Source organism: Varanus komodoensis, unplaced genomic scaffold (genome assembly GCF_004798865.1).
Source record: "Varanus komodoensis strain SLA01 unplaced genomic scaffold, ASM479886v1 scaffold19, whole genome shotgun sequence".
NCBI lineage: Eukaryota > Metazoa > Chordata > Lepidosauria > Squamata > Varanidae > Varanus > Varanus komodoensis.
In genome coordinates, this window is record NW_025335550.1 from 2,753,678 (window position 1) to 2,774,486 (window position 20,809).

Here is a 20,809-nt window from a genome sequence, read left to right on the forward strand (position 1 = left end):
CCTGTTCGCACATCATGCTAAGGCAAAATTTTCCTTGCTTTTTGATTTTCCCTTCCTGGGAAATTCCAGCTTGCATCTCCTCCAACAGGCCAGTCAAAAAGTCTTGCTTTCCTGCTATAAAGACTTCTGATTTCCTGCTCTCTAGAGAAACTCCACGAGGTAGTCAGGTGAGTATGCAATCAGAACACACTCTCCTTCTGTGAAATCCTTAATTTAACGGGACAAAAATGATGAACAGAGTGGTGGCCACTGTTACCCTAGAAACAAAGAATGGAAGGAACAATTTTATTGAACAAGTTTAACAACATTGAGAACAAGGAATTATTTACAGAAAGTTTGAAATACAAGAAGAAATGCATACGAGGGTCTTCAAGTTTCCACACTTTTAAAAACTCTATTAATGAAGAATCTCAAAAACAAAGTACATCCCTTTTCACAGTCACCTTCATTCGCAATGCATTTTTATCATGTTGTACCAACTTTTTAATGCCATCAGCAATATATATATATATATATATATATATATATATATATATATATATATATAATATTTATAAAATATAAAAGTGTGGAAACTTTTTGAAGTCCCCTCATATTTTAGGTGGGATACATATCTGATTGCCATCATTTATCATATGTCTTCTGACATGCCCAACTCTGGCTTTAACTCTCTGCCTGTGATACGTTCTTAGGAATATACTTTCCACCCCTTGGAAATAAGGCATCAGTCCTGAACTTCTAGAAGAACTAAAGGTCCAGCGTCCCTCTTCCTTTGAACTTCTTCGCGGAACGCTCACTGGCGCGGAACTGAATCCTGCTTCCGTAGATGTAGGACACAAAGCCATCCGTCTCCATGCTGAAGACATTGTTTTGCTTCGGAATAACTGAAAAGAGAAGCCAAGAAGAACTCATTAACTCCTGCTGCTTAGCCTCCATAACAGGCTGGATCTTGGCTAAGCCACACCAACTGAAATCAGTCTCAAGAGTACCATCACTCCAGTTGGTTTCAGTGGGTCTGCTTTAGGCATGACTAGACCTCGATCTAACCGACAAAGTTCTGTGAAGAAATATTATATACACAGCACCTTCCTTGTACTTTAATTTATTATATTTATATCCCACCTTTTTTCCTTTCAAAGAACCCAAAGTGGCTCACATGATTCCCCACCACCTCCTCCCCGTCTTATCCTCACAACCACCACCTTGGCCCAAAGATCACCCTGGCCCCCCATCCCTAACCACTACCCCACCGTGCCTCTCAGTGCTTTGTTAAGCATGAGAGGTCAGCTCCCTGCCCTGAAGTGCTTACAATCAAGAGAGAGAGCACAGACAACAGAAGGCAGGGAGGGAAATAGAGGCAGTAGTGAAGAAAAGAATCTGTGCTTATTTCCATAACACGTGTATTTGCAGCAAGAGCTTAAGGTTACAATCCTATGCAATCTTAGACAGGAAAAGGTGCCTACAATTTCCAGCATGCCCCAACCGGTATAACTGGCTGGGAATGCTGGGAACTGAGGGCGATTTTGTTTTGTTAGTCTACTTTAGTTTTAAATACTGCCCACTAGCTGAAGCTCTCTAAGTAGTGTACAATAGTTGATGACATACAAGTATCTAAAACTGTAAAAACGTCATCAAATTTCACCATGACTTAAAATGAGATTTTAATCAAGAGATGCAAACAAGTTGCTCATCTTGTTTTGCTAACAGATTCTTAATCTTGCTAAAAGCAACCCCCTGTGCATTTACAGTTGGGAAATGCCTTGGCCAGGGGGAAGTCTCAACCCGGCACTGAAAAGTTAGCATTTTTTCCTGTCTAAACTTACATGGGATTGCAGGTTTGGTTACAGGCATTAGTGCAATTCTGCAAAGTGTTATGTTAAGGAATATAGCATTTTTTCCTAAGGCTGCTGAACCGAAAGACCACAGTGTGTAGCCCTCGATTTCACACAGGCAGTTCAGAGCGTCCCAAAGTCCTGGAGCACTAAATGGTCAGAGGGAGAGGACCCCTCCAGTCAGAGCACCTACAGTGACACTGCTCACAAAGGCTGCTGTGTCGGAAGAGGCAAAGACAGCGGCACAGGAGTACAAGGAATGTTCAGCAACATTCCCAGCCTGGTTGAACTGAGAGGCCACCAGCCAGGATGAAACCTTGGGTTTCATCCAGAGGCTTTTCTTTGGTAGAGACTCCTTGGTCTGTACTACGGACTGCAATGCGTTTTTGCTGGTATTGTGCATTCAACTTCATTTTTCTTATCAAAACCGCTGGCCCACGACTTTTAATGGGCAGTCTTCACAAATGCTTTCTGCGTTCCACAAACCGACAATGGAAAAGGAGATGCGATTCTTTCGGCGATGTAACGCGGCTCAAGGATGAAACCACTGCGATTAGGATGTGCTCCATGCGTACTTTTCAGCTTGTCTTCTTTCGTGATAATCTTGAAGACATGCTTCATCTCCTGTAGGATGATGCCCGTGAGGCCGACATAGGAGGGGCATTTGGATTTACTCACTATAAGCAAGAGACAAATGAAAGGAAGAAATATAACTGATGCCAGGCATTCAGTTTTAGCATGAGATAGTCAGAGAATCCACTGGCTGGGCAGATGCAATTGCGCACCTTGAGTGTGGTGGCACCTGGCTGTAGAAGGCCTCCCCAGCGACACTCACCTGGCACCTGCAGTCGTCTTTTTAGGGCCAGGGAAACGCCTGCCTCTTTTTCCAAGGTTTTAGGGTACTGTTTGATCCTGTCCTTCCACATGATGTTGTGCAAGGAGCAATTCGGTTCCAAACTAAGCACATTAGCAGAATCCCACTGAAGTCTGGGGTGCCAGAGGCGCTGTGCAATGCCAAGATGCGGCTCTGTCAGTGCTATCTGAGTTCCTGGAATGGCCCTGCCGGACTAGGGTCTTTCAGTTTTAAAAATCCCACGAGCGTGCTTTAGATCTCTGCATGTGCTTAAACGGCAGCGTAGGTGCCTTCCCAGTTCAGGCCTTGAAAAACTGTGGGTTGATAAACCACAGATAAGCTCTGAAATGGGATAAACAAGGGAGGGGGAAAAGGGGAGGGAGGCAGGCACTGCGCTTTTAGAAACAAAGAAACTGAATGAGTCAGAAGGGGCCTCCTGAGCCATCCAGTCTGACCTCCAGCTCCAGCCGGCTGACCGCATGACCTTATCAGAGCGAAGCAGCTACATCTCCTGGAGGTGGTTCACCGGTAGCAAGTAGGCCTGCTCCTTTCACTACAAGAACTTATATAAAACTACAGATGGGAAGCAAGATGAACTAGAACAGGCCTTCTCTCCTGTGTGACACAAAAGGGGGAATTGCTCTTGCATGCATATAGCAGCTAAAAACGAAACAGACTGTTCCCGTTTGCTTCTTATATGCAAACATGTCCCTGCTTGATCGATCGATCCCTTGCCTGACTGATCAGTGACAGACCATATCATTAACTTAGATTAATTTAATGAGGCAACATGCTACTTCCAACTTCTGAAAGAGGGCAGGTTGAAATACAGAAATGACCATGTGTAGGAAGAAAGCCGAAATACCTGTAACAAGAGCTCCATGAAAGTCAGCTTTTAGCAATTTGTTCTGAATCATCTGTGGTTGTCTAACAGAAAAATAAAGAAAATCAAAATTAACATGTCAAGACAACTTTGAAGATACAGGAAAGGCAGAATCCTACATGTGTTTAGACAGAAAAGGACCTGTACATTGTGGGCCTTTTCCCTGTTTAAACATGCACAAAATTCTGCCTTAAAATAATCACTCCAAGTTCTGAACAGGATTCTGTATGCACAGCATTTTAAAGGACAGATACTTCTACTGAAGAATGCTTACAGATAGTTGTTGTTGGTGGTGTGTGTGTGTGGGGGGGGGATCATTCAAAAAAAGGCTTACAACATCTAATAATTCTCCTCCCAAACTGGTACTCTCTGTGCACTTTGCATTTCCCCAACATCCCGTCTTTTAAGCTTTGTCCTCCAGGGATGTGACTTTGATCCATATGTTTCATTTATTCTTATTCATCATCATTTATAAAGGAACCAACATTTAGTATGCGCTGTGCAGAGATTAAACATAAGTCAGGCTTACTTGTTAACTGCTACATTATCCCAAAAGCACAACCATTTAGAGGCAGAAGGCATGATGAGAAAAATCGCACAGCAAAAGTTTCCCAGGACCAAACCATTTCAGATTAGAGGCACGAAATGTTAGCTCTGAATGCTCGCATTAAAAATAAATAAGTTCCTGCATATGAACCCTTCTCCCTAATATGCTAATATTCCACATATGCTGACTCTGATTTGGGAAAGTCTTCAAACACTCACAATACCCCACTCCCAATCCTTAATATGAAGTGGTACAGTCCTGGAAGGACAATTCCGTTTGGTTCCAATGGGAGATTTCCTGCTTGGAAACAGTATCCTGACTTGCTGAAGAATGCCATCTATCATCGGGGTATGTGTGAAAAGCAATCTAACAATTCAGCTGAATAAACTTACGCATCTGGTCTGAGTCCATTGCAGAGATCCCTGATGTACTGCTTCCATAGTTCGTGCAATGGCAGAAAGATTTCATATCTGCAGAACAAGGCATAAGAGCTTTTCTTTTCCAGAAGCAGCAATACGTCAAACAATCTATTCAACACGCGCTCTTTCAGATTGGAAATATTTTCCCTTCCAATTTAACTGCTTTACTAGTGGGACGTGACTAGCACAGAGATGAAAACCACAATAATATAAAATGCCGGAGAGTTCCATCACATCACAATACTCAGTCCTGCAAGGAAAACCTTCCTCTATGCGGGAGACAAAACTGAGAGCTCCCCTCAGAAGGCAAACAGGACCAAGGGCTTGTTGTAGCCGTGACTGTGCAAACATGTTCCTCAAAGCAGGAGCAAAGCCAGGACTTAACACGGTCTTGGAAAACAGGCTTTCCCACTGAGTCTAAGGCACTGTTCAGTGTGATTGTGCCAGCTTCCAGTTTGGATTGCCCACGCCATTAACGGATTTTTGATGGCAGTGTGGGAGAGACCTCAGCATGACAGCCCATCAACTCTGACAGTGACATCAGACCCTATCGGTCTTGAATGGATGCACATGTGCAGGTAAGGAGAGAGAGAGAGACAAGGACGGTATCGCTTTAACCCTGCATGTTGAAGTTCTTATCTTGTTCTTATATTTATATTCCACCTTTTTCCTGTCAAGGAACTCAAGGTGCTTACATAATTCTCCTCCTCCTCTTAGTCTTATCCTCACAACCACAACAATCCCGGGAGTTAGGTTGTGCTGCGAGACTATGACTGGCCCACGTGGTGCCCCAGCAGTCAGAATGTTGACTAGCAAACCCAGGTTCTCGTCCCCGCTCAGCCCTGAATCTCCGGTTAGGCCAGCCAGCAACTCTCAGTCTGACCTACTACACAGCGTTGTTGGGAGGATAAAATGGAGGCGGAGCACACAGGAGGCCCCTGCAAAGGAAGCCAATGGGCCAGCGATGGGCAGCTTAGCCCAACGGCCCTGGACAGACCAAGCACATCCCGTGGGACGGAAATGTTCACCACTGGGCTAGAGGAACACACATCTGACTCAGCATGGCAGAGGTGAAGCTTCATCTCGTCCTGCTTATTCCTACGCACCAGGCCAAATGGCAATCTGGTGCCCCCCGCAGGCTTTGGACTACAATTTCCAGGAATCTTGACCACCAACCATGCTGGCTGGGGGCTGATGGAAGTTGAATTCCAAACTATCTAGAACAGGGGAAGGCTAGAAAGAAGGATCCCTAGAAAGAAAAGGGTCACCAGTATTGTAAGTCCTGAGAAACTCTTCATTCTGTGCTTCTTTTCAGAAGCTTTTTGGGCACAGCTTTGAAGAATCTGCATAAAACCCCCTGTACTGCAGACTGGTAAAATGACCACCTGTCTGGTCTCTTGTAGTAAATAAAAGATCTCCCCCAGGCGACCACCACAACGTCTGGCAGTTCTTTCAGTTCATGTATGAATAAGCCTGAGTCCATGTACGTCACAGAACGGAGTGGCAGAAGCGATGATAAATACCACTTCAATCTGTGCCCTTTATTGAAAGCCTCACATGGTCCTGGCAAGCCAAGACCACACGACACAAGTTATTTAACTTATATAGTATTAGTCCAAGAGACTTTCTAAGCAGGTTACAGGAAAACAAAAACAAAAGTAAGAGCAAAATTTAAACATCTCATAGCAACAATAAAACAGACAAGCCTGAACAAACAACCGAACAGCATTCTCATATAGTATGGGGCAGTTTAAAATAGTTTCCCAAAGTTCTACACTACTTCCTGCCTGGAAAATAGAGGGCAACACATATTTTCCTGCTGAAGCATCAGATTTTCCGGATTTAGCCTCCAAGCAACTGGCTTTAACCCTCTCTGCACCATGTCTAGGTACATGTAATGTTATGTTAGTCGTGCCCGAGCCATATGTCATTAATTAATTCCAGGGGCCCTGTCGAATGCTACGCGACATAGCACTGGCAAGAACAAACCCATATGACCAGACTTCCTCCAGAATATTCTGTCCCTGATAGCCTTGCTCAGCACATGCAAGTTCAAGGGTGCGGCCTCCTGGATGGAATCAGGCCATCTGCTAGTCAGTCTTCCTCTTTCCTTCTGCCTTGGACTTTCCCCTAGCAGGACTGCCTTCCTTCCTGGGCCCAAAGCAGGACAACTCCGGTTTGCTTCCAGCTCTAGCCTATCTGCTCCAGGACCCTCTTGCCCGTCCTTCTGTTGATCCGTGTCCCTGGCTGTGGTCTGACATCAAACAGTCCTCCTATCCATCCCATCACAGGCATGTCAGCCCTACAAAGCACTCCTTGAGAGCAAGTTCAGAGTCTTCAGGACAAAGCGAACGTGATCACCTCCTCCCAACGAGCCATGTTAGCATAAAAAGATCACACGTTGCCCTCTAGCGGCAACAGACCATCCCAGAATTACTTGAAACGAGCAGCCTAGTGCCTGGAATATTCTGGGATGCTGTCTTGTGCAGGCCAGGCCAGGCCTGGGTTCTTGCAGGATCTACTTAATCTATTCTTTCCCTAGAATCCCGGAGACCATCAGCCAGTAGATTTGAGAAGATCTGCATCCCACCATGCAGGGGAAAAGACAAAAGCTTTCCACTGCTTCTTCTTTCCACAGACATTTTTTAACTCCTCACTTCTAAGACTGCACTGTTTTATATTCTTATTTTCATAAGGGAATGGATACAATACCAGTGGAGCTGAGCAGTTTCAAAGTTGTGATTGGCTTTTCTCTTTCTTTCTCGGAAATTCATTACTTGACAAGAACAGATCAAAACTTCTGTCCAACTTTACGTATTAAAAATAGAACCACACAACTCTTTTGGCATGCTAAAATTAGCATGATGGGCATTTTCAGAGCTGCCAACCCACCCAACTTTAAACAATGTAAGGAAAGTGTATACTTGTGAATGGTCCTGTCTTGGAAAATACGTAAGTAAGCCAATGAAAATAGCTTCCAAGTAGAATTCATCTGATTATTATAGATAACTCTCACCAAACACTCAAACCTTTGCGTGTTTAGCCAGAAAGACATCCGACAGCTTGAATGCTGAGGGCTGTTGGACTTATTTCTGCCTAAACATACCCAGAAATGGTGCACTATGTGCTCTCACTTTTATTTAAAATTTATTTATTTAAAACTTTTCTAAACTGTCCCATACTTAAAAGTTCAGGACGGTTTACTTTCCCCTCTCTAATCAAAACATTTGGCTGAAATAGTTTTGGCTATTAAAAAAACCCTACTGGCTAGTTTGGAAAAGATACCAATTCAGCAATTCCTGCAAGAGGCTTCTTGGAGATCAAATGCCAAGTATTCCCCCCCATTTCCAATTTTTCTCCTCAGTCCTTCATCCCCAAATGGGACAAATTCTACACCCTTTTACCTTTGCTGCTCTGGTTTAATCTCAAAGAGATGCATCGCTCTCCTCTGCTTGGCAGAGAGCCCTTTCTTCTTCTTCCTCCGCTGCTGCTGCTTTCTCTTCTTGTGGGAGTGTTCAAGGACAACTGCTTTTCGGGTGAAGTGATCCTGGATGGCTTCATCGCTCTTCTGAGGCAAGCTGCGCTTCAGGAACGCTTTTACGAAGGCCTCTGCCTCTCTGGATCCCTGGGGCTGCAAAAATGAATTCCTGGAGACATTGATGCTCAGCCAAGGATTGTGCAGGTATCACCAAAATGCCCTTGTATCCTGTCTTTTAGATCACTTTAACTTTTAAAATTCATGACCTTTAAAAATGCATAGCCATCATTTCTAGCCTACGTACTTTTCCATATCAATTTTTTGCCCTGAATATGTACAATGTATTTACATACATACACACACAATTTATGCTATGTTAGTTGTGAAGTTCTGTCTGACCCATCACAACCCGATGGACAAGATTCCTCCAGGCTACACACACTTACTAAATACCAAATTTCAGCTTTGCCAATCCTTACACAGCTAAAATAATAAATTCAAGCTGCGGCAACCCAGATTCAGGCTGGACATCAGGAAAAGTTTCCTCACTGTCAGAGCAACAGGACAGTGGAACCAGCTGCTCAGGGAGGTGGGGGGCTCTCCCTCACTGGAGACATTCCAATAGAACCTGGACAGCCACCTGAGTGGGATGGTGTGACTTGGTGTCTGCAACAGCCTTCATGGCCCCTTCCAACTCTACTGTTCTGAGATTCTATGACTCTACAAAAAGGGCACTGATCTGCAGACAAGAGAAAGATAGGAGCAGGCTTGGGAAAAGTTCAAAAGTTTGCAGCAGTACTGAAAAGGCTTAGAAAAAGATACCCTACAAAGGGGACATGCACCTAAAAATAGTTCATCTGAGACCTGACCATGCTCAACAGGCACAGAATGTAGCCTGGCTAATGAGGGAGAAAATGAAAATTGGGGTGCAGGAATGGAGTATCCTGAAAAAGGGTACGGATCGCTGGCTGGCAGCCCTGAACTTGAGAACTGCACACTGCAACATAGCACTGCAGGCTTGCATGTCCCCACAGGACTGCAGACAACATCCAAAGTTGCTGCGGGATGAAGAGTCGCAACTTGGTGGTCCGGCCCCTGCTTTCCTTGCAGGGCCCAGGTTCAATTCCTGGATGCTCCAAGGCTGAACTGGAAAAACGCCTGCCTGAAGCCCTGGAGATGGCTGCTAGTCAGAGTTGGTATCACTGGGTTGGATAAATCCAGGTGTCGACACAGTTTAAGGCCACTTCCTATGTTCCAAATGGCTATGGACACAATCCTCCGCATGGTGAGCCAGAAGAGAGTCCTACAACGTCCAGCAAACTTCCGGCTGCCATGCTTGCTTGGGAAGGCTGAGTGTTGCAGGACTGTTTTCTGTCTAAATATGTACAAGAGCGCATCCTGGGTGGGCCAGGAAATCTGTGAGCATACAAGTGCCATCTCTGCATGCACCGGTTCCTCTACGAACCTTGGCAAATTTTGCGCAAAAACATCGGGAAAGGGAGCTCCAGTAAGAAGACCGTTTCATCATCAAGTTTTGTGATTGCAAGCTTCCCCAATGCAAACCAGGATCTAAATCAAATCAGTAAAAGTCATAAGTTGGATCAGGAATCCAGAGGGAACCAGCATGTAGGCCTGGGAAGGACTAAGGTCTACCCTCCAGACTCAAACCTACTTCAGTTACCTGAGAATAAACCTCTTTGAATTCACAAGAAGACAGGTATAGAATTCTGCTATTAATTCTCTCCTTGAATACATGCTTTCTCCCATTCATTCTGTACCTTCCACAGACAAGCACACTTTGATTTCTCCACAGTAATACTTTTGATCCTCATTTATTTATTGCTTTCATATATGCTGGTCCACCAAACAGAAGTACCTGGATGTCAACGAGAGTTGCTGTTTGTTGAGGCAGCTGTTTGTATAACACATCTGGAAAACAAAGCGAGAGGTTTCCATACAAAACTCTGGCTGTACCCACATGGGTGTCTCCATCTTAAGCAGAAAATTCACAGACCTTGTGGCCAAAAGGATGGGAAATATAGAACTGTGTCATTCCGAAAAGCAGACTGGTCTAAAAATCCAGGCTGTTTACACATGGAAGACTATCCCAAAGCTGCACTTTATGCCATAGTTTTGATGCCAAACCATATTTATTTTATTTTTTTTATTTATTAAAACATTTTTATGCTGCCCCATTCGCCAAAGCCTCGGGGCGGCTTACAACAAGCCGCCTCCAAATTGGGAAATTTATTTGACTACAGCCCCCACTTGTTTCCAGCATAGCCAGCTTCTAAAAGAAATATATGACTTTTGTTGCCACATGAAGGCTATTTAAACAAACTAACCCCCAAACTGCAAACCCCATTGCTTGAACCAAAATCAGCCTTTTACAAACACTCCTATTGCAGACTAGATGGGTCCCAACTCTTTCCCCATTTGTTGGTGAGTTTTCTACTTTCTATAGGATGTTTAAGGATAGGCTGGACTAGCGGCAAGCGAGCGCCAGTCCCGGTCTTAAACCGCTTTGAAGGCAGTCACTCCGAATTATTCCATCCGGAGTAGAGCCGGGGTGCGGGGGGTCAAGTGCCCTGCCATCAGAAAGCGGAGGAACACGTCAATGCATGCAGAAACCGAGCTCCACCCCACTTGCCCAATGGGTAGAATGGGGTGCTCATGACGATCGCGAGCACAGAACCGGAGTCACCGGTTAAACAATCTGGAGCAAACAATCTGGAGCAAACCGATCAGATGCACGGCCGAAAGAACTGGGAGGGAGTGGAGGGAGCTGCATATTAAGGCCCCCCAAAGCACTTACGCTCCATCTTGCCCGGCGGCAGAGCAGGAAATGCAGCTCACGCCCCTTCGTCACACGAGGAATGAGGCGCGCATGCGTCCCCACTGCTCGCCGATAGGCTCAAAGGAAGAGAGAAGCCCACCAATAAAAGGGAGGCCGGGAGAGTGAGCGACTGTGTATCTGACTGTGATTGGCGGCGGAGGGAGGCGGGCGAGTCTGGAGAATAAAGGGCTGCCCCGTGGCGAGGCTGCTGTCACGTTGCCTCGGTCAGAGGCTCCTTTCCTTTAATCTGCATTTTATGGAGAAACGAAAATGGGTTGTGCATTTGCGGGAGGTCTTCCTTTGAAAGAATGCACTACCCCTGGCCTCACATTAAAAATGGGTTAAATCTCGAAAAAGCAGTCAACACCGGTTGTTTAGGAGAGGTACTTCCTCACACCGACATCAGAGCTTTGCAGCACGAAGTAAGAAATAGGGAGAGCTTCTGCTTTGTTTCTAGGGCTGGATTTCTCCACCGAACTATGGGCAGCAGCGCTTGTAAATCCACGAGGCAGTGGACTCAGGGAAGAGGGAGGAATAGTGTAAAAAAATCTCGGAAGTGTTGTCTGTAAACAACGGAGCTTTACCTCTTAGCAGTTGCTTGGCTTGCTTGCCTTCCCTGATAAACACAGCACCTGGCGCATGCGCGTTCACTGCAGTGAGGGACTTGAAGAACTGGCAAGGGAGCAGAGGAGCTCTTTCCTGCTTTACCCAGGCTGGTGCCTTCCTAGATGTTTTGGACTTCGACTCCCGTCACCCCCGGCCAGCTTAATCAGTGGTTCAGAATTCCAGGCGTTGTAGTCATAAGAATGCAAGAAATGCTGTGCAGGATCAAACTGAGGGTCCATCTAGTAGTCCAGCCTTGTGTCAACACAGTGGCCGACCAGTTGCATTTACACAGGTCAGATGCTCCGCAGCGACTTTTGCCTCTGATACGGAGGTTGCATAGAGATGTCAGGACAAGCAGCCGTGGCAAGCCTTCCCTCCACGAATTTCTCCAGTCCCCTTTTAAAGCCATTCAAATTGGTGGCCCTTCCTGCATCTCACGGAAATGAATTCCGTGACCACGTGCCGAGGAAGAAATCCTTTCCTTTCTCTGTCTTGATTCGGTCTCCCATCAACTTCACGGGAATGAGCCCAAGTTATGTTCTTATGGGAGAAGGGAAAAAAGGTCGCTCTTTCCCCCTTTTCTGCACCATGTGTAATTCCGTTTTCTCTTACACGGTCCTGTTTCGAAGCTGGTCACAGCAGTTGTAACCCTTCACACAGGGGAATTACTCCAATCACTTGTGTATTTACTATTCCAAGTATGATTGTATCATAGACGTCTATGGGCCCTCACGTCTGGAGGTTACCTGATTGTGGAATGCTAACGAGGCAGTTTCACAGTACAAACCTCTGGGAGATTAAAATCTAAATTGGACGTAGGTGTCATCCCGCAGCCCGACCCGACCTTTTAACAGAGCTTTAAAAAGAGCTTTACTGGGTCAAGCCAAAAGTTCACACTCAGTCTATGCCTATTTGCTCTGAAGTAACTCCCACTGCATTCAGCCAGGCTTGCTCCCAAGTTCACAGCTGCAGCACAAGAACCTGGCCTAAATTTTCTTTAAAAAATCAACACAATCCGCCAAGGCTTGTAGCCTTATAATGCAATCTTTGCCTCACCTCACTCAAGAGTAAATCCCATGGACTTTCTCCCAAGCAAATATGCATATCCATAGCTCAAATCCATTTTCCAGCTGATGCTTCTGGGAAGTTCTTACATGAGGCTTGAAGGCAGTAATTCCCTTTGCCGCACCATGTTTCCCCCCATGTCTGGAATTCACAGCTACGCTGCCTCGGAACTTGATTTGCCTGCACTGTTGTGGCCAATAGCCATTGGTGGACCTCCCTGCGGCAGGCTTGGCTCTCTGTTCTGCTCTGTATTTATTATCCGAGATTTCCCAGCTAAGCCAGAGGATGGCGGCAGCTCGGCAGTGCCATCAGAGTGGGTCAGGCAATTGCATCCAGAGGTCGGGGACTAAGGTCAGATGTTAAGGAATGGAATATTTATTGTTTAGTTATTTATAACCCACTCTCCGCACACATGCTTCTGGGAAGTCTGGAGCTCTCCTATGCCTGCTGGTACCTTCCTTTTGCATAGAGATGGTAATTTTGGGCTGACCCACTCCTGGAGACCAGATTTTGCTATTGTCTCCAGGATGCCGTGCAAGGTCCTTGGCTGCTGCTGGGGAAAAGGAAGTCGCATTTCTGCTGCCAGCAACTCACCCTCCACAGCGTCCCCCAAGTGGATCCCCTTCCATTCAAATTGCTTTAACCCTTCGACTAGACTCCCTCATTAGGCAAGGCATAATTTCGTGAATGAAAAATTGGGACAAGTGGAATGGGTCTTTGGAGCCATATGAGTGCTCCTTCATTGGATTTATGTTGCCATTTGTGAAGCATTTAAGGGATTAGCAGTCAAATAAGTGCTGGGGATACTGGGCTGTAAATCCAATGATCCAAGCTGTACTGGTACCCTGGGGGATACCAACCTCTTTCTGAAACCTCATACCTTCTTTTTTCCTTTTTAAAGATGAGACAGAATATATGCTATAAAGGGATGCAAGATTTCCTTTTTGTGCATTTCCTCGAGGGGAAGGGTTGGATGGAAGAAGGGGTGGAACATAGTTATGGGGTTGGTGAATGGCAGAGCATTGATGCAGTCTGGCATGCATGGTCTGTGTTTTGTCATGGATCGTCTCTGACCCACTGGCTCATTAGATCCATGGCTGGGAAGGTTAAGTTCAAAGCCCCACGGCATCCAGGCACATCTGAGGTGGGCAAGTTGAACAAGATTTATTTGTCCCCCTTGGTGTTCGGATCCCAGATCTTCTCTTTTTTTAATAAAGATTTTTATTAAGATTTTAAACTAAAAACTAAAAAAAAAATCAATCATCAAATACATCGGACATACTGGGTCAGCCCCCTATAACATATCTTTTAAACATTCTATAATCATATTCAAATCGATTTATAAAAATTTAAAGGCATCTTTAAATCTAAGCCAAGTCCCGTTTCTCCAGCCAATCATAAAAAAGGTCCCAAGTTTGATAGAAGTCAATATCTTCTTTCTCCTTCAGTAATAGAGTCAATCTGTCCATTTCTGCACAGTCCACAATCTTTTTTAAAATTAGTTCCTCAGTGGGTAATTCCTCACTCTTCCAGTATTGAGCAAGCGCAATCCTCGCCGCTGTGATTAAATGTAGCATCAAATACATTTCTTGTTTGCTAATATTTTCCGGTACAACACCTAACAAGAAAATTTCAGGTTTAAAAGCTAAGGGTTTTTGTAGCATTTCCTCAAGCCATTCTAACCACTACACTACACTGCACTACACTAACTCTCTGTTGATTACATTGGAAATGTTGTTTTCCAAGATGGAAAGCAACAGACAGCATCTGCCTTAAATAAAAGTCGACACTATTGGGTTTGCAGGCAGTTGGAGATGAAAGAGTTAATCCAAAAGCTTTCTGGAAATAGTAGGTTTTGAGGAGAGATTGGGAGGAAGTGAGAGAGATTAATTTTCAGTTGGGTATTATATTTTGCGGGTTTGATTGTTGTACCACTGCAGGCACGATTATCATCCCCTGTGCAGGTATGCAGATCTGAGAAAGCGGCGTGATGCTAAGCTAACCTGCAGAGCAGGTAGCGAATGGGGAAACCTGCAGCTACCAAGCACATCAGCGTTTCCGTGGCGCTTCCTCTTCGGGACTTTTCTTTGGAACTGCGCGTCAGGCTAAAGGAAGGCGCGCGAGTGGGTCACGTAGCGCTTCCCCCTGCGAGTGCGCATCGTTTCCACGCGTCTGAGCCTCCCTTCTCATGTTCCTTTTATGTGAAGTGAGCTTGCACGAGACTCGAGTTATGCTGTAGCCAAGGCATTTTTCCACTAGAGGGCAGCATACGACAAGAATTTAATGGGAGCCTTTTAAAATTCATGCATCCATATAACTCTGCTGCACCCCAAAAGCTATCCGTTGATTATGGATTGCAGAACCTCCACTGAAGACCAGGGACCTTATTATTCCATGTCTGGGAGTTGGTAGTGGGGAAGGCCAAGAGCAATTCAGTCTTTTATCTCCACACACACCTGCACACACCCACTCCAAAATGTACAGAAATGATCCAGATCTTTCTGGTTGTAGACATTAAATGCTTCCTTTGGGGACTCTCATTATTCTTACTGGAGGAACTCCAACCCTGAACCTACAAGCAACTGAAATATAATTCACTCACTCATTCATTGTATTTATGCCTTGCCTTTTTTCCTTCCAGGGAGCTCAAGGTGGTTTACATAATTCTCCTCTCATTCTTATCTTCACAACAACAACAACAACCCTGCGAGGTAGACTGGGCTGACAGTCTTTGATTGGCCCAGAGACTGCATGGCTGAGTGGGGGCTAGAACCCAGATCACCCGAGTCCCAGTCCTGTGCTCATAACCACAACCCCACACTGGCTCTTTATCAGCCCGGAAAACTTACAAATAACAGGACTGTCTCTTCCTTGAGGTATACAAGCTGAAAAACATGACACAAAAGGAAAAGGTATTGAGGAGGAGAAGGACTAAAGCAAACCCAGGCATGAATTCTTAATATCGAAGATCTTAGCGGTATTTCTTTGCCATGGAAGGCAAAAAAAGCTTTCTGCAATGGCTTTTTCTCTGACTGGAGTGTGCGGCAAGGTTCATCTTCTTGTCATGATATTTTTCTTGGGAAGCAAGTCTCCCAGTGGTGCTTGGCTGATGGATGACAATATAAAATATTGAAAATATAACAGTGAGGAAAGGCCCACATTCAAAATAGCTTCTCTGTCAAATGAGACCAGGAATTTGGTACTGAGCCTACTTTTTGCTAATGCTCTGGAATGAAATAGCTTTCCACCTACAATCTATGAAGACTTTATTTCTGTGTTCAAGGCTGGTACATATCCAGTGCACGGTGCCAGCTAAACATCCATCCGTCTTATTAATAGAGCCTCCACATTTTGACTGCAGTCCAGGCCAAGGGGCTACAGAGTGTAATATCTACATTCAGATATGAAGAGAGAGGTGGGGTTGATCTGACGGCCGCAGCAGTTTATGGTATTTGGGCTTTGCTGTACAATTCCATGCATGTCTAGTCAGAAGCGAGACCCAGCAAGTTCAGTGTAATGCATGTAATTGGGTGTAGCATGGGCGAGCAACTTGTGCCCCCCCCCTCCAAGTGCCTTGGCCTACAACTCCCAGGATCCCTCACTTTCAGTCGTGTGGGCTAGGGCTGATGGAAGGAAGATGTAGGCTGGAGAGCCCCATGTTGGCCACTCTTGAAGTCTAGGCTTACAGCCTTGGGCTCAGTCTAAGCCTCATTGAACACATTTCCCCCTCTTTGAGTTGACATCTCTAGATTGCACAGCTAATTGGTTTCATTTCTCTGGTCCAAACTGAATCTGATCCAGCAGGTAATTTTGCAGTGAAGGGAAACGGGAACAGACAAGCATTTTCTTGTAGCTACATAGGCCTTTGAATTGTCAGGGAAATTCATCAAAGGAATTAACATGAGAGATCCCTGCCTGTAACCTCACAGGGTTACCAATGCTGTGATCTTCTGTGCCACTTCTTTTGTGCTAGGAACCCAACCAGCTGCCCCCTCTGTCCCCTTTTTGGTTTGACCGGATGGCTCCAATATGCAACTCGCAGGTGAGATACCATTGTTAATGGTTTGCAGTTCGGCACAGCTGTGCACAAACAGCACACTGAGTCTCATGCAAACTGAGTTGGCCTAAAGGAAAAATGAGAAATCAGAATCGGAAATGCTGACTGTATTTGTGGCCACAGGACAAAATGTTTCTCTAGTCAAATGTCTGCTTTCTCGTAGCCTCTCTTCCAGATCTAAAGAAAGATCCTAATGTGCCCGAATTGCATCACAGGATCAACGTGTGCGACCGAGGAAAAGAGAGCCAGTTGCATTATTTCCATTTTCCAAGTAGCCAGTACTGTAGGCTATTGGATGGCTACTGTAGGAGGGCCACTGGGACCATGTATATTTTGGCAACTGGGGGCTCTAACATATCAGGAAAGTCTGCCAGAATACCCCCACAATCCACCTGGCACACTCAAAATACGCCTGCCTTATTTTGCTCAGGAACTTCCTCTGATGCATCACAGAACCATACCATTGGAAAGAGCTTAGCAGGCCATTGAGTCCAAGCACCTGCCAATGCAGGACTCAAGTCACCCATCCAGATTTCAACCCAGACCGACCCTGCTTAGCTTCCAAGATTAGGCAGGATCAGTCACTTCAGGCTATACAGGCAGATTCCACATCATTGCTCCCACACATCATATTCTGCCTGGTTCTGCCCATCCAGGCCATACCTCCTTGCTCATCCAGTGCCCCATATTTTTAAAATACTGCATAAGTCATGTCTTCCCTATACCACTGCAGTACAAAAAGTTTGAGTTCTTTTTTAACCTCCTTTTTTAAAAGATTTGGTAGAAAACTTTTGACCTCCTAGTTAGAACATCTTAATGTAACTCCAGCAATTCCAGTAGAGCTTCACAAACACCTTGTGTCACTGATGACTTTGTGTTTGCAAGTGATATCCACTTTGCCCTTCCAAGAGTATTAGTGTTCAGGCAGCCAAGCCATTTTTCCTTCATCCCCTTCCTCCAGTTTCCCCTCCCTAGCACCTTCAAGGAAGAATATTCACTTGGCTTTCAATTTGCTTGCAATCCATTTGCTAACATGTATTTCTGAATATCTGACCTAGATTTGCTACAGACACAACAAGGAGTGTTTTTCTAGGCCCCTCCCTTCATCCAATTCTCTCTCTCCCTCTCTCCCCCTTGCTTGGCGCCAGGAGCAAATGGTCCCAAATAAAATATTATTTAATAAAACAATTAGTTCCAGCTGAATTCCCTTGGTGGAGATACAGGTCCATTTGAAGGCAAATGGGTTGAAGGCAGGTTAAGGTCGAGAGCAAACACTGTGAAGTTGACTCCAAGGGGCATCGAACAAAGCATTTTAAAATGTTAATGCTTCCGTGAGGGCACTTTCCGCTCTCCTCTCATCCTTCTTGTTGGTACATTTGCTCAATCATAGCGCACAATGGAACAAAACTTAGGCCGTGTGCCTCATTCCGCAGCCTAAAAGCTGTGCATTTGCTGCAAGCTGTGCATGGAAGCCCCTAAGTCAGAAGAAGGGGGGGGGTGGGCAGGAAACAACGCCAGGCGCTTTTTACCCCCACCTGGTCCCCTGGTGGCCCATCGCCTGCCGCTACCTGTGTCAGTCCACAGGGATGCACTGCATCTCATTTCCGACTGGAGCTGCAAAATGAGCGTGTGCATGCATGTCTGAGGGCCCAGCACTCCAGAAAACATTCTGTTATTTATTGAGGGGCTGCTTAGGCCATGGCAGTTTACAATAAAAGGATTTAGAAATGATGTGTGAATGCACATGATAAACGAACAAGCCCCTCGTTCATAAAAAAAAGTATAAAACAGCAAGATTGAATACAGAGCCGGCCCTACATGAGGCAGAGGGAGGTGGCTGCCTCCAGTGACAGAGGCTGGAGGCCAGCTGGGTGTGAGGGAAGCAGCGGATTCTCTGGCCTTTCTTGGCTGTCGCAGGGCTCCGCTGTGTGTGTGGAGCACGGGGCCTGCCCTGAGTGCCCCGGACTCGCTGCACCCCCAGGCCGAGTGGAGGATGCTGTCCCAGCTGCCTTCTTTACCTGGAACCGGGAAGTGCTGTCTTCTCTCTTGCCTCCGCCAGCAAAACACCTGGGGCCAGTCCCTGACTGGAAACATAGCTCAGGGTGCAGTCTGCACTCCCTGGAAGAACATCCCGGAGGAATAATTTTGGTTGCCCGCTGAAGGTTGAGGTGGCTTGAAAAATGTTGTAAGCCGCCCCGAGGCTTTGGCGAATGGGGCGGCATAAAAATGTTTAAATAAATAAATAAATAAATAAAATGTCTCCTGGCATCCAAGGTAGTTGCAGGTACACCTCCTGAACTAGGAGTCTGAGCATGGCTAACTTCAGTACCATTCACCTCAGCAAATATAAGGAATGCATGAACCCCAACCCTGACCAGAGCCCAGTATGCTTGGAATTATGGGATTCTGAGCCTTCAGTTCCAGAACTGAGCAATTATCAGGGATTTGTCTGGTTTTTAACTTTCAAAGCATCTGGGGAGACACTCCTCGAATGACAGTAGCAATTGCATGGCAAGATTTTCCACAGCCAATAATCACAATGTTTTCCTTTCCTGGCTGGAGCAATCACAAATTGCCTGTTGCTCTGGATGCCCGTTTTGCTTTTGTCTCGTGATGATGCAAGTTCAAGAGCAGCCGAGTCTCTTCGATTGCAAGATGATTTACTTAATCCCCCTAAGTCATTGGGCTGACCTTATAAATCATTTTAATTATTGAAACTAAATAGACTGTAGAAAGAGATCAGCTGAAATTATGGCATTTAGTCTCGCAATACTTTGCATTCATTACGGAGAGGAATTATATTAGTCAACTTTGAGGCTAATTGCAAAGGAATAAGATAGCAATTTCATGGAATGTTTCTAGTAAGGAATTAAACGTTGACACACACTAGACGTGGGCTTCCACTGTACGTACTTAGTCAAGTCAACATGGGTGTCTGCAAGCCCATGGAAAAGGAGGGATGGCATTTGAGTTGACATCTTCCCACCCCATGTAGGTCTGGCTTAGAAAGCCCGTTTTTCTGATCCACTCAAGACACGCTGTCGCTCTTCATTACGTGTAAAGAACTTGGGTGCAGTAACCCAGCACACGTCTGTGGGATGGATGCCTCTTATGAAATGGCTTACATTTCTCCAGTGCACACACACACAGCAATTAGCACTTGAAAATGTGTCTAAGAACTGGGACTTCAGTCTGGAATGTTTAAATTAACACATCTGGAAGCTGTGTTTGCACCCTGAACATGAAGACAAACACCATCCTCTTCATGGATGCCTTTTCTTGTCTTCCGAATATGTTTAGTCACGCAGCTTAGTTTGGGCCCCTTTTAAGGGGGGACTAGCGCACAGGGTGGCCACTGAAAGCAGCAGCAAGACTCCCATTCCACACAGTTCAGGACAAAGTTACTGCAGGGTGTTCCACCATACCCATCGCCGGCTCTCGCTTTGGGAGAGGCTTTGGCACCAGCTCTGTGTGGGCGTCTCCCCACTGGGGCACTACAAGTAGCCCGTCTTTGCTTCTCCTTTTTATTTCTCTCAGGATATGGGTTCGCCCTGCGACTTGCCATCAGGGCGGTGCTAGGTCCTGAAAAGCTCCGGGACTCAGGACAAAGGGCAGCCCTGCTCCAATCTTACATGCACACTAAAGTTTTAAAGGACCCTGTTGACTAAGAGCAGCCCTATTTATTTTCCCAGCATTTTAGTGATTAATTGGGTTTATTCTTGTTTTTATCATCATTTATTGGATGCAGTGTGTTGTTGTTGATACGGTTTTTTTGATCTTGGTTTTTGTCCTGTGTAAGCCGCCCAGAGACTTTTAGTAATGGGACGGCATAAAAACACTCTAAATGAAATAAATACATGTGTAAAAGAGGATGTACAGACAGGGAAGAGAAGGGCATTTGATTTCAGACAAACCTCAGGCACAAAGGTGCAAGCCAGGAGATGGAGCGCATGTGAGCCCAATCCAGAGTGGGGGCAGGATGCAGTGGAAAGCACCGGCCTCCTTGGACCTTGGCTTCAGCAAGCTCCCAGGGACAGCAGGATGGTGGGGCAGAGGGCCCCCCAGAGAACTGGGGTTCCGAATGAAAGCTTTGGGACTCCAGCCCCAGTGGGTTGCCCCCGAAGGCCACCTCTGCGCATGCTTACCGCTGGCTGCCTGGCACTGTCCGGAGTGCTGAGAGGTGCTCTTGGCAGTGGCCTGACGTTGCTCTTGGAAGCCCTGCACTTTTCTGCT

At 45.8% G+C, this 20,809-nt stretch overlaps 1 protein-coding gene across 3 annotated transcripts; it reads right to left on the reverse strand.

Moving 5' to 3' along the window:
* Positions 1-271: 271 nt before the first annotated feature.
* POP4 (POP4 homolog, ribonuclease P/MRP subunit) lies at positions 272-10,893 on the reverse strand. 3 transcript variants are annotated; one of them, XM_044428002.1, is made up of 7 exons: positions 10,828-10,893; positions 9,889-9,941; positions 7,939-8,165; positions 4,508-4,585; positions 3,551-3,612; positions 2,319-2,509; positions 272-884 (listed from the first exon to the last, which is right to left on the reverse strand). In XM_044428002.1, the coding sequence occupies exons 1-7, from the start codon at positions 10,832-10,834 to the stop codon at positions 591-593; spliced, it is 912 nt and encodes a 303-aa protein (XP_044283937.1). In that variant the 5' UTR covers positions 10,835-10,893; the 3' UTR covers positions 272-590. The 3 variants fall into 3 exon arrangements, with proteins under 3 accessions (XP_044283937.1, XP_044283939.1, XP_044283938.1); XM_044428004.1 differs by having other exon boundaries at positions 619-884; positions 2,408-2,509; XM_044428003.1 differs by having other exon boundaries at positions 619-884; positions 2,408-2,509; positions 7,939-8,181; positions 10,828-10,887.
* Positions 10,894-20,809: the final 9,916 nt, after the last annotated feature.

Bases quoted from the DNA above. Each gene is read 5' to 3' on its own strand.
- POP4 (XM_044428002.1), bottom strand. The intron at 4,586-7,938 runs GTAAAAGGGTGT...CTTGTTCTGCAG, and splicing joins ATTAAACCAGAGCAGCAAAG to ATATGAAATCTTTCTGCCAT. The intron at 2,510-3,550 runs GTATTTCGGCTT...TCTTGCTTATAG, and splicing joins TCATGGAGCTCTTGTTACAG to TGAGTAAATCCAAATGCCCC.